Below are 14,453 nucleotides of genomic sequence, written 5' to 3'. Positions count from 1 at the left end.
ATAAATAATGACTCAGAGCCCTTCCCTGCGAGCTGCGAGCGTTCCTCTAAACAGAGAGCAAGCTGCTGCGGTGCCTGAGCAGCACAGCASTATTCTGGAAGGTCACAGTAAGGCGGGGGAAAGAGACCACTCGTTATTGCTCTTTCTTGCCATTAGTTTGCGTTCGGACACCCCACATGGCTACTACAACATTATTCAAGAACACCCATCACAGTGCTTAACAAGATTTAATGTACATTTATTCTTAACATGTGGAACATATAAAGATTTTATACTGAATAAATGAAATTCATTAAGCCAGAGGAAAAGGAGGAATTTACATCAAGTTTTTTTCTTTTTTAACTACATTATCTTGAAATACAAATGCAGATTCTTGTCACTGAAAAATCTTTGAAGTTGTGTTTCTTCCTTTTTTTCCTGTATATATTTTTTTGTCTGTAGACTGGTAACCATTTTCTTAAATCAATCCATACGTAACCATTTCCACACCTTGATTTATAAAGCAAATTGTGATCGGCTGCTCTCCCGAAATAGAGCATGACTTTATACATACAGAAACTTGTACATTACCCTCAGTTGTTGGTTTCCTGTGTTGGGTTTTTTCTTTTTTCTTTTTTTTACTATTATTTTCCGGAGATATGGCCCAAATGAAAGAAAAAAAAATTCTACTATCACTTTGTAGATACCACATCATGAAAAAGAAACTAAAAACTTTGTACTAAAAAAAAAAAAAATGAGGGTATGTTTAATGTACAACTTCTATATACATCACGGCCCTTAGGCAATAAAAAAATATTTTAAAAAATGATTAAAGGAATTGTGAAGAACTGTCACGGTGGAAGGTCAAAAAAACAGATGTAGACACGACAGTTCTGGTGAGGAAGCAATTGATGTTCGTCATCAGGTTTTGTTTAAAAATCTTTTAACTTGAATTTTTTTTTGTTTTGTTTTGCTCCTAGCCTAATGTAACCATTTCTCCTGTGGAGAAACCCATATCATTCTGTATATAATAGTTTTGAYTACTGCCTGACACCCTCCTTGATCCCCTACACCTACATCACTAGAATCTTCTATTGCACAGAGCTTTGGGTGATGGTATACAAGTTTTTTTTATACTTTTTCCTTATTTGAAAAAATAAAACACACAGGAACTTGGTAGGTTGGTAATTTGTCACCTTTTCGTTTCAAAGTGATGAAACTCTTTTTCCATCATACAATGGTTTGCCATAACATTTTTTTTTTCTTTTTAAAAAGTCACTAGTTCGCTTCCCAAAAAAATATGCAATACAAACATGGAAAAGAACATTGAAAAGGATAATCTATGGAAAAAAAAAAAAAAAAAGTGTGACCTTTGAATGTACTAGACAGCAACTTTGGTTAAAAAAAATAAAATAAAAAGATGTACTTATACACATAGACAGCAAATATTAATTTCATAACTGTTCAAATTAATAATTTCTTTAATTCCCAATTGGTAAATAGTGAATGGGGCAGAGGAGCAAAGATTCTTTTCTTTTTCCTTCTTCCTACGCTGGATAAACAAGAACAGAAAACAGCCAGTTATATGTGACCCTCTAATCTCCACTCACACATGCTTGGCTTCTCACTTATGTCATAACTGCCCGATCTGAAAAAGTACATCACAGATGACAGAGGCGACCAGAGAGTTCAGGACAGCAGATATGGAGATATCCAGCAAGCGGCCCTCGTGCAAGAGGAACTCGGAGCGGTTCTCGTCCACCCGCGCCATGGCCAGCAGGGCCTTGGCCGCCCGGCACATCATGTCTACGCTGGGTGGCTCCAGGGGCGGCGGCTGCATGTGCATGAGGTTGTGCTGGCTCTGCTGGTACTGGGCCATGGTGACGCCGTCCTCCAGGAAGCTGATCAGGTTGCCGATGCTGCCCTTCTGCACGGCTATGGCGCGCGCCGCCAGCGTGTCCCCCTGCGCAAGGTTCGATAGGAGCGCCATGGACATTTCTCGGCAGACCGGGTTTTTGCGGTCCCCGACGTACCTAACTAACGTAGCGTAGAGTTTCTCCTGACGACTGAAGGGCGGCGTGGCCAAGATAAGGTCCACATTATTGTCCTGGATGCTGAGCTTACACAGGGTCTCCAGCACGAGTCTCTGAGGCGAAAGAACCGAGTTGGGCCCCACGGTCGGGAAGGGATCCTGTGCCTCCGCCGAGGGGCACACCATCCAGTGCAGCAAGCCATCCAAAATTGGCAAACAGATGCTTTCCGTGTAAGCAGACAAGTCTAGCTGCCCAGAAATGTTGGCTAACGTGACCAATGTGTTATCCCTCAAGACCTCGAGGCAGTCCCACCACCACTCATCCTTGCTGCAGGCCACACCTTTGTCCTCCTCTTCCTCCTTCTCGTATGTCTGTGGCGCTCGCTTTCTTTCCGGATGCTCGTGGTGAAGAAGGATCAGCTTTCCCAGGATCAGCACCAAGCCTGGATGTTTGGACATTTCGGTGTCATTGCCAGGCACAAAGGACAAGCTACGGACGATATTTGACACACAGATGCAGCGTTTGGCCAGGGAGTCTTGCCAGTGGGTTATGGTGCATAGAGGAGTCTCATCCCGGCTCCTTGGCTCGTCCTCCAGCAGTTTAATATTCCGGTGGCTTTTGGCTTGGTGGATCCCAAAGGGAAACTTACTGCTCTCCGTTTGGGAACCGGGGTTGGAGTCTTCGGGCAACGCTCCTGGCCGAGCTGAGAGGACATCATCAATGGTAGCTGTTATACTCTTCTCTTGTTGTTCCTCAGATTCGCCTTTCCCCTCGAGGTCCTTCTTTTTGCTTGGAGAATTCAAGGGAGGAGGGGCTTTCCTGCGTGGAGGGATCTCCATCTTGCTTTCAAAGTGAGTCTGGATGTGCTCGGTCGTGTCACCACCACCAAGCTGCCAGTGGAGGAGTCCACTATCAAATTCCTGAACACGTCCAAGTTTGTCAGATCGGTCAACAACAAACAGATTATTTTTCTTTACAATCTTTATTGGCAGCTTGTCAAATTTACTGGCTTGTTTTGGCCTCTCACTTGGATCAGCAATGGCACCGGGAGTGGAAAAAACAATGCTCTTCTCTTCTCCTTCTACCTTTTCATCCTCCCCCTCCTCCTCATCTTCATCAAAATAGTCAATACATTCATCGTTCTCCTCTTTCCCAGTATCCTCTGCCAAGGACTGGCTATCATCTTTCTTGGCTGCTTTGTGATCAAGTGCTTTGTGACCTGGATCTCCCACTTCATATTCCATAAGGATTCCAAAAATGTCAATCAGGCATTTTCTAAAATACTCTACCAAAAGCTCAAGAAATCCAGACAACTGAGGGGAGAAGAAAGAACATAGGAATCAGATAAATATTTTTCATTGCATGGAATGTCATTAGGAACAGGGACGCGTACATCTGTGCGTACTTCCCTCCTCCTGCTTTGGACAAGCAAGGACTAGATCCTGCATGGCAAAAGTTCATCAAAAGAAATGCTTCTACATTCTGTCCACTGAGTGTGTTTTCTCTCTGTAGACTCTCATGGTGCCCTTTGCTGAAATGGTAACACTTACCAGGAGGACAGGACTCTGTCTACAGGCCTCCCTGGAGCTACCGCAGACGTTTAACCCAGCTGCCTGCCCTCTTGGCACTGCCCCRTATCTTTACTCCTTACCGTCTGCTCAGAGAACTGAACTTCCTAACTACTTCTGGTTCTCTGAACTGAATTTTTACCAGGTGCCTCCAGTCAACCATATGAATAGTCTTCCTCTCCTTCCATGCCTCTCAGTCTCAACATCCAAGTGTCCAACCCCTGGGACTTGGCAGGACTGGTTCTAGGTCCTGACATCCTAAACTAATATCCCATCTCCAGTGGAATAGTTTTCTTCATGCTGTCAATATTTAAAAATTGTTATTGGAGCAGGGTGCTGTAAGTCACCCTTCAGAAACAGTTTTCATTCGGGCTTAATCCTCTTAATTAACTTGTAATGACTTCCTTGCTGAAAGACAATGGTTGGGCTTGATGCTAATTTGCCCTCTGTGACTTTATTATTAAAGATGCTTTGTTGTTACTATATTCAGCCTGATTGTCTGGCTGCAATGGTGGCTTTAATTGTGGGCTAATAGGTGTGCAGCAAAACATATCCTTTTGTCCTTACACCCAAAGTTGGTTTAAATCATATTTCATACAGTTCTTTTGTTTTCTTTAGTTAGATGACCAGTGCCTATGATGTTCTGTATTCTCTTACAAACTCAACTGCCAAACGCAAAAAGAATTAAGAACTGCAAGAATTATCCGTTACCACACAGAGGTCTCAATTCCAGTGCAAATCAAGTCCAAGGCAAAAGGAACCAAACAAATGTAAAGGTTGTTTGATATTCGCACAACTTGCACAGGATGCATTAATGAAATTTTTTGACAGAATTTGCATGAAATGCACCTCACAACCTCAGRCATCTGCAGGAGTTGCACATCTAACTTAACTGTATGCATTCCTTCTATAATCAGTGGCCTCTTACAGGCCATTTCTAGGGTCTGAGGCAGCTGACCTGTTCTAGGCCTCTGCTTTAGGATGAGCTGAATCCTGCTATCGATATCTCCAGCTCTAAAAACAGGTGGGACAAAATGTACAAYCTGTGTCTCTACCTTAAAAAGCATCGTTATACTAAAAAAATGCCAACTTTTAAGTTACACTACTAGTAACAAAGGAATGAATGGCACAGATAAAATGCATATTCACTTTGTAGAAATTTTATATTATGCACATTATGTTACTATACCATCTATTACTGCCACTGTTAGAGTGGAACTGAGAAATGCTGGCAAGCAGTGAGGCAAAAGCACACAATTAAATCCTATGTTACCTGTGTCCTGTGCATAGACAGCAGAGTTTAGCCTTCTAATTGTCAATGGGATATTTCTGTGCAAGACTACTTTATTGGAAGGAGAAACTAAATAAAASGCGTGCAGTTCAGAAACTCCAGAGGCTTCCTATTGGGCTGGGGAAATACGAAAGGCAGGGACCCAAAGACGGCCTTGAAGCAACTTAACATTTTGAAAAGACCTTTAAGGAAAGACCAGATAAACTAAATCACTAACATTTTGCTCTTTATTACAATTGTCCACGTACTATAACATATGAGGACTTAACACATTAAGTTAACACTTTTGCTGTGGCTGCAGTTCTGATAATCCTGCATGGTCCTTTTCACAAGATACACCTTTATGTTATGCTGATTATTTCCCCTATTACATCCCAAAGCTCTCTCCTGTTCCTCACTGTTATAATTAAAAAGGGAACTTCTGGGATATTCACAATTATATTTAAGATGGCTGATTTGAAGAGAGTTCAGCATTTCCTCATATATCTTACGTCCATTTCCTTTCCTTAAAAGGCCGAGGGGGAGTACTGCTTCCCCACYTACCTGAGAGAGGTTGAAAGTAGCAACAGTGCTGTCGTCATACAGAAGAATATTAATAGTGTCTAGCGCCCAGGTACTTTCGGCCAAAAGGCCAGATTTGAGAGACATCATCACTCTCCAGGCCTCAGGAGTTACTGGAGAAAGAAAGAACGAGGGAAAGTACACCAGCGTTAGCGCACGCTAGGAGACCATCAGTGAGTCTGCGAAGAAGACAACATGCTGAGAATACAGAATATAAATGAAGTCGTTTCAATTATGCTTGTTCAAGACCATGGTTTCATGGCTTCACTTAGCCCTGTGAAATGTTTCCAGAAAAACTGCTGCTTTGCCTTTGTTTGGGGAAGCATCTGAACAGGGCCTCTCTTCTTGGCTTTGCTGAAGCTGAAATAAAGTCCTTGCAAACTTCTGAGAAGTTTGGCAAAGCAAACAGTCCATAAATAAAAGCAGAATATTCTGTCAGAGGTATRGCAAATTGGAACTGTGACATGTAGTAACATGAGTTCTACATAGGAAGATCCCTCATAGAAATATGAGGGAAATAAACACGACAAATAACACTGAATGAATCAATGGGCCATGCAAAGAAGGCAGAGACTGTAAGTACACAACAGAAGAGCAGTATCTGTTGAGAACTTTTATGGAAGGAGAGTGTAAAAACCTTTACTCAAACCTATGTTGTAATGCCAGCTGAACGGACTTTCTGAGAAACCTTTCAACACTTGAAATTTGGAAGTCCAAAACAAGCTTCATCTTCATGCAAATGCGCATTTTTGGAGACCCCAGGTCTCCAAATACAATATTGCTTTCATTTCACGTCAGATCTGCTRCACTGACTTTCACCCACCACCCTCTCTGACGCAGATGTTAGTACATTATTACCAAACACCATCACTTACAGTTACCAGGTAAGTTAACTGTTTGGCAAAATACTTTCCCAGGGTAAAAAGGAAATCAACATCCCTTCCTCCCTGCCCGTTTCTGGCCTTGGCTTTTGTTTTGATACTTACCAATATCTTTTGAGGTAATCTTTCGTCTTGGTTTTAAGACTGGTTGCGATGCTTCTACAGAGCCTGGGGGGAAGGTGATTTCTCGCCTAATTGGAGGTGGCTGGGGTGGAGGCCCTGTCACCTGGGACACTGGGACCGTGGGTATCAYCTTTTGCATCTTCATGGAGGGGAGGAAAGGAGACTTGCTTGGAGACATACGGTTTTCCAGAGAGCGCTGGAAGGATGCCGGGCTTGGAGCCCTCGAAATGTGGTTTGGCATAGAGGGTGGCGTCTGGTAGGATGACTGAGGAGGTCTAGTGATAGGCTGCATGGAGGCTGAGGAGGACATATACGAAGGCTGACGCTGGTTGACGTGAGAAGGCCACTGACTCTCGTGGTTTATCCTCTGGTCAGGTACCATCATCTCATCGGAGCGGTTCATCCCTGGGTAGGGCGGCGCCTGCGCGGGGCCGCCGGGCCCTTGCCTGTTCGGGTAAGGATAAGGCATGTCGTTGCGGCCGGGCCACATGTTCTGCTGGGGGCCCTCGCTGGAGGACGACGACTGCATGGGGCCCCCCATCATCTGCGGGGGGATTCCGTGCTGCTGCATCTGCCCTGGGCCCTGCATCCGCTCCCGGTTGTAGGGATAGGGGTACTGTCCCTGCATGGGCCTCCTGTCRGGCCCGCTGTACGCGTTGCCGTACTGGTTGTACATGTCCTGCTGCTGGCTGCCGTACTGCATGTTGTACATGTCGCCCTCGTGGCGCTTCGCCGGCGGCCCGTACATGCCGTCCATGTGTCGCTTGTAGTTCTGGAAGGAAGTGTGGGAAAGAGCACCGGTCACTTTGGCTCCACGTGCAAGCACAAGCACCCTGCCCGAGAGCTCCCTGAAGCAGCCGGCGGCTCGCAGCGCCGATCCAGACTCGGGCCCACGCTCCTATGCGCGGCCTTAATCCGGTGCCTTCTTTCTAAGCCTCTGTTTTGCTGTGCTCATAACTTAATATTAAAAGGAAATTTATCCTTGGGCTACATTTTCCCATGCTTGCTCTCATTTCCTCCCTTTCCCTTTCCATTCCTATCTGTCAGAAAAAAAAAAATAAAATCTATTTGTCACTCCTGACACGCATGCAAAGACAACGGTCCTCACGGAGATATTTTACCTCTTTTTTAATGCTTAGTCGCCAAAAAAAATATCCAAAACCATTCAGAAACATAATCTTTTCCAGGGACAAGCACCGAATAAACTCCTAACCCACCCAGATATGCTGCAGGCATACATGTCGGAAACACTGCATGTTACAACAGAGCCTAAGCTACATAAAATAAATTTGCTCGCTGGCTCTTTGTGTACTTGTCAGGAACATGGTCTTGTTTGGGCAACCATCCTTCTCCCCAGATCCCCCTAATTACATTTTATATAAGATTATTTTATGAAATGGCCAAACCCAAATATTCTGCTCCAATTTATAAGCACTCTCATGCTGCTGATCAGTACTGAATTAAGTGATGCAGCTGCGAGCTGCCACCCAGGGTTTCCTGCYTCCTTCCTTCTCACCCTCTCAGACGGGCGAATGCTGAGTAAGGTGAGCTGCTCTGCTCTTGGGGGCAGCRCCTTGTTTTTAAGTCATATAAACCTGTATGTATTTTTAAGGATACAGGACAGAAAAAACATCTTGTGGTTTGAGAAGGTGGTGAGATTCGTGATGGTCCTTAGTTCCTGTGGGAGTTTGCTCCACAGTTCAAACCACATTGAGTGCTCTGAAGCAAAAAACGTGCATTAAATGTGCAATTTTTGAATATATGATCTAAGTTAAATTCCAAGTTATAGCTCCCCCAGACACCTTAACTCACCACATCGCACAATGTATACTAATGTACCAAAGTTAACATCAGATAAAATTCAGTATGTATTCAATATGGGTCAGTTAAAACAGCTCTGGGAATCATAAACTCATCTTCCAGCTTTGGTGCACGTAAAACCACAACTACTGTGCTGCATTAATGGAGGTTTTTTTTTTCTTTAGTTTTTTAACTTGCTAAAGAGCAGCTGGCTGTGTGAGAAGTGAAGACTATGCCCGTTTTCAGTCCTGCACAAGTTACCTGCTGTGGTAAATTCAGCACTTACGGCCAATTTATACACTAACAGCTGACTTGGGAGCTGCCACACCTAAAACGATGATGCCTCTTTCTGCCAGTGTGGCCCAGAGTGCTTAAAGTGAATAATAAATAATAAAACTTAGGAATGAAGCACATGACATGCATGCAGGCAGGCCGATGTCCTTGTGTTTGCAGAGGCCACAYGCCAGGTGGTAGCCAGTGGGAAACGCTGAGGCTCCAAGCATCCCCCCTTCCCAGGTCATTCCCTTGCTCCTAGGCCATTTTTCTCATTAGTCTGGCACTATTACGAGGTTCAGTGGACAGAAAGGAAGCCTAAGGAAGGAGCAACCTTACCCTCTAGTCAAGCAAAGAAGGGGAATGCTATGGGAGTGGAAAGCAGGGCCAAGGCCTGGATCCTTGCCCTTCATTCTGCACTGCTTGTCTGCATTGGTGCACTTGGCATTCAAGAGGCAGGGTACAAAGCACTGAGGACAGCACTTCTTTTTTCTTTAACAAATTCTAGYTGTCTTCTTGCCTACGGGAACACTTGGCTAATACATTCCCCACAGGTATTAGTATGGGACTCACAAACTGTTGTGTTCTACCTACCTTTGCAATTTCCCCACAAAATCACCTCAAACTGCTTGCTCAAAAAACAATAAAACATCTGAACCAAACAGATAAGCTAACAATTTTGAAACTAATTTCAGATAGGTTACGTTGTACTAAAAAGGTAAGATCTCTTCTGATTTTACGATTATCCAGTAAAAATGTAAACTGAAAAGCTATATCCTAAGTTGGCCGAAAGCCGGCTTAAATTTGGATATTTATATTATAGATAAATATTTTCTATTTAAGAAGCTAGCTTCAACAGTAACTATTACCTGACTAGCAATGTGAAGGATGAAGCTCATCCTGCTGAAGTCATCACTGGAGTTTTGCCATTGATTTATGAGATTGAATCGTATCCAGCAACAACACACTTCACAGAAACCCTCCTAATGGATATGGTTTGTATTTTCCAAGGTGTTAAACAGTTTGATTATGCAGAGAGGCCAAAGTCTCCAAATGCCTCTGAACTGTTACCCCTCATACATCTGTATTGGGGAATCTGTAATTCCCATATTGTTACTGGGAATGACATACAGATAAGCTAATACCATATGATATATATTCAAGATGGATAATTCTTTGACATTGTCTGGACTGGGTGCATGGCCCACCACAGCCGTCTAAGTAACTGGGAGAGTTGCATGTTTTGCCTTGAACCAGCTTTCTCAGGGGCTCACTGGGTTGTGTGACAGCAGTTGAGGTCCCTACCTTTGACAGTCAAGCAGCTTTTTGTATCTGTAGCATCCCGTAACTAACCTTTGAATTATCCTTTCTCAGCCTGTTGGTTATTACTCTGGGACATTTGCTTGATACACATTCACAGAATATCCATTCAAATTTATACTCTTTCAGTACAATTAACTCATTTTGCTAGTTACATAGGCACTGCTTATGCACTTGAGCTATGGTTTTGACCGGAGTTACAGTGGTCCATTGTGCCAAAAGACACACATTGTATAAACAATTTCTTGGATGTACAGGGGTCTTTGGAGTGACCATTTATTAAATTTATGTTAATGAAAATAGCTGTCTTCCCCTTTCCTACCTGCTGCTGTGGATACATTCCAGGTTGATGTCCTCCATATGGGGGTTGTCCTGAGGGAGGTCCTTGTCCTGGATACTGCTGCCCATATGGTTCATGCCTAAAACAAAGCATTTACATCATCACTTAGAGCTACTGGAATTTTCAAGCCACTTGGAAGACGAGATTGCTACAATGACCTTATGTCTTGAAGATATCCACCATGTGSAAACAAGACAAGGCACAGAGTGGTGTGGTCCAGAGCCCAACGCAGCCAGCTGGGCCGCTGCAGGGGCTGCAAGGGGGTGGGCAAAGCAGATGGAAGGGGCGATCAAGATGCAGCAGAGAGTTTTAGGGTTAGCAGTCAGGGATGCAAGCAAGGTGCAGTCATTAAAGAAGAAAGGCAGGCAGCTGCAGTGGAGTTAGAGACCAGCCATAGCATGCATTTTTTTAAATGTAAATGTCTTTTTTAAATGTCTTTTTCCTGTAAATCAGGAGAAGGTTTACAGGTAAGAGGTGTCAAGTCATAACTCTTCYGTTCTAAGAGCAGATCTCCGAGAAAGCTACTTTCTGCATCGCTGAAGAATATAATCAGCAGTGAATGGCTGAATTAAAGGGAAGATGTTATTCTATTTGGACTATAATGAAAAAAACTGAGTACAAATATCATTAATGTTACAATATGTAACATTTAAACACATCATTGCTAGGTAAAAACAGTACCATATTGCATTTCTGCTAAGGTTCATGTAATTTTTAATTAAAGCTTCCTAATGAAGCACAGTTGCTTCACGCGCGAGAAGCCGAGTTGAAGTTGCACTTGGAAACTCACCTACAGCCCCTTCTGACCTCCAAGGGACACTGCAGCACAACTGCAGTATTTTTAACACTTTTTAATGCATTTCAGACAGTCAGTTGAAAGGAAACACTTGGGAAGTATTAAGACTGACAAATATCATGGTCTTGCAAACCAGTATGTCAGCCACTCCTCTCTGTTCACTACTGGAGAGCACACACCTGTAGTTGGAGGATATTACGGGAGGAGTACAGCAAGGAGAGCCAGAGAAACAAACAGAGGAGCAGGGAATCTGCAATGACACCGGATTTTTTTCCCAAAGGTATCAAAAACTCACTGACCAGAGGAAAAACAATAGCTGTTCAGTATCTCCCATAGTTATGAAATGAATAGATGAGTTATCCAGTGCCAGATAAAAGACAAAGATAACTGATAGAAATAGTCTGCAGTTGTCCAACATGATATGCACAGCAAGGTAAAACTGAGCAAAGGTAAATGCTATGTATATGGGAACAATTCCTAAATGTTAAATTTCTTAGCCGCAGAACAGCCACAAGCCAAGTTGTAGAAGCTTCAGAATTTACAACATTTGATGCTGCACAGGAGAACTGGGGCCTGTAACGTTGGCTTCAGCTCGGCGTTGGTGCAGAAATGCAGCAGCTCATTTGTATGCTGCTTTTCTGACCTCTACAATTCTATGGACGCACGACGTCAACCAAATCTCCAAAGACAGCCTCCCGCACCACTGAACCAAACCAACAGGGAAAAACGGAGTTGGAATAGCCAAAATAGAAGTAACACACCTCGAGGCTGCATATTGTATTTATGTGCTCTCACAAAAGCTGCCAGCACTCGTTAGCTGGGTATTGCAGATATTAAACAGAGAAATCAACGTTCACCAACGTTTGCTGGACAGGGTAACCTTTAGGAGAGGACTTGCTGGGGTCACTGTTCAAAGGCACCATGTGGCTTTGACCAGCAGTCCCATACTGCCTTCAGGACCCAGACCATGTTCAAACCCCAAAATGACAAAGGAAACCTCATTCTGTAAAAAAACCCACTTATTCTASAAAGTTGCCAAGAATAAAAATCCTTAAGGAAAAAATCTCTTGATTTATCACATTCCATTGGACTGCCTAATCTCACCTTAACCTCTCTTAACCCAGCAATGTCACCTGACACTGAATGACACGACTACAACCCTGTTACTCTATAGCATCTACCACTTCACACTGAAAACCCTTCCACTGTTACTTGTTAAGAGCCACACGGCACCATTCAGGCTGCACTCAGCAAACTAACAGTGAAGGTGAAAGCACCAGCAGGGATACAGCCATACCTTCAAAACCCTCTGGAATATTTACTATAATCCAAACATTCCCAAACCTCTCTGCTGGCTATGTCAATTCTCAGACATTGATGATTTTAAGATTTTTTTTCCCAAATCCTTTTCCAGGATAAACAAAAAAGACTGATTTTATTTTTGCTTGCTTCAAGGCAAGCAAAAAGATAAATTATGAGGATCCTGATGGACTGATGTCCTTACAACTCAGACAACAGACTYCAGACTCTCCAAAGCCAATTCATTATCAGACCACAAACCAGACATATTTAGTCTGAGGATGATGTTTTTCATAAAAAGCCCAACAAACAACCGTTTATCTGCAAACAGGTCAGGGTGCCTAACGTGAGTGCTACGTTAGGCCATCACAGGCCAGAGCTGTCAGGCAGCTGCCAAACACACCCACTTGCTATCAGTGACTCCTAAGGTGTGATGCTTCCCCCTCTGTTAACTTCTGCGAGCAGCCAGGCTCAGCCCTTACCCAGTGACTTACTAAGCTGCTGTGGGAAACGCAGAGTGCTGCGTTCTCGGCCAGGTGCGATGGGAAAACAAGGAGGGGAGAGGATGGTTGCCACTAAGGGGCTTTGCTTTTTGCTGAAGAGCCACTCACCTCCTGTCATAGCCACTTCCRTAAGGGAACTGCTGGCGCTGGCTCATGCTCATGTTGGACATTGCTCCGGATGGACTCTGGTTGTACATATCTTGTATTCCACTATTGGGCATTTGTCCAGGGGTCATGAAAGGCTCGTTGCTTCCAGGCACTGCAACAGTAAGGTAAAAGAAGAACCACAAATTAAACCTATCATGCTGGGGGGTTGAGGATATGCGAGTTCTATTAAATGATGTATTTTAAAATAATGTCCAGATTCCTAACCCTGCCAGGCAGAACTAGYTGACGTGTGGCAAGCTCCCTGGAATATGGTGAAAACACATGAAGCAGCACCACTACCAAGGCGATGGTGAGAATATTAAGGAGCTGCAAGTGAAGGAAGTAATCTCATCCCAGCRAACTCAGATCCTCAGGCACCAAGGCAGCTCCTTCCCTATGCTCCTCACAGTCGAAGTTCAATTCCCTTTTGCTTTTTTTTTTTTCACCCAAATAATGCTAAATATGAATGTTGCAAAACAGAAAGAAAGAAAATCTCATCTTTTGGATTAGAAAGCTGTCAGAATCAGACTTTCCTCTTCCCTGCCAAACTCCCATACACGCATGTACCCACATTCCACAGGGGTTGTGGATAGGATACTGGGTAGCATCTAGTATAGATTCTTGGGCAGGGAACATTTTAAGGATCCAAGAAAAGGAGCAGTGAGCACTGTATATGAAACGAATCCCCAGCCAAAGAGAGGACGTGACTGGATCCCTTAGCTGCACTGCAACTTCACTTCTGCTGCAAGGACACCATCTGACTAATGGCAAAATTGGACACATATGCAAGAGCCCTGGTAAGTTCATTCTGGGGACATAGATATYCCAACTGCATGAGTAAAATTTGGGAAGAATACACTGAAGCTGACACAAAAAAATACCTTTTCTCATTCCGCCAAATGGATCTTTATTCGGCTCATAGGGCATCCTTCCCATCATGTCTGGCATGTTTATTCCCTGCTGGTATGGTGCGTTGGGCGTCATGGAGTTGCGCTTCGGGAACGAGGAATCGCTCACATCCGAAAAGGGATCGTGCACGCTCACGGCGCTGTTCCTAGCACGTGAGGAAAAGCAGGCATTAACACTGTGAGTCCGAGGGGCTGTGCAAACACACTGGGCTACAACACACCAGGCAAAGCTGTCCTCGACGGGGACCAGTGCAAGATACATCGAGGAAGACACAAAAGCTTTTACAACGCGCAGTCACTGAAAAATCTGGTTCTTCTTTTTCCCCAAGTTCATGTGGCTACTTACCTTAAAGATCAGTGGGTTTAATCCAATTCAACTGTGCACTGCCCTACTAGCCACATAAAAGTCTAAATCTTTTTGAAATTTAACWAAGATGCTTGTCCCAAGGCAATGAGCTCTAGAGGTTAATTACATGCTTGTATCAAAATGCTGCTGCTTTTTATCAGCTTAATATTTATTACCTTTCAAGTTTACCAAGCATCCCCTTGTTCTCGTACTAGAGGAAGGCCTAAGCAGCAACATTTGATTTACCTCCCAATATCCTTCACTGCTATCGTGAAGCAATAACCT

At 43.8% G+C, this 14,453-nt stretch overlaps 1 protein-coding gene across 1 annotated transcript in view; it reads right to left on the bottom strand.

Annotated features, from left to right (window-relative positions):
• Positions 1–226: 226 nt before the first annotated feature.
• Positions 227–14,453, bottom strand: part of ARID1B (AT-rich interaction domain 1B) — a 312,324-nt gene continuing 298,097 nt past the window's right edge. Inside the window, 6 exon segments of the mRNA XM_026044358.1 lie at positions 227–3,325; positions 5,415–5,545; positions 6,419–7,208; positions 10,152–10,248; positions 12,876–13,026; positions 13,796–13,968. Of these exon segments, the coding sequence (XP_025900143.1) occupies positions 1,613–3,325; positions 5,415–5,545; positions 6,419–7,208; positions 10,152–10,248; positions 12,876–13,026; positions 13,796–13,968 (3,055 nt within the window). The 3' untranslated portion in view covers positions 227–1,612.

This window comes from Nothoprocta perdicaria, unplaced genomic scaffold, assembly GCF_003342845.1.
Source record: "Nothoprocta perdicaria isolate Ctin4 unplaced genomic scaffold, notPer1 scaffold_36, whole genome shotgun sequence".
Classification (NCBI taxonomy): Eukaryota; Metazoa; Chordata; class Aves; order Tinamiformes; family Tinamidae; genus Nothoprocta; species Nothoprocta perdicaria.
This window is presented reverse-complemented; position numbering and strand designations above follow the sequence as displayed.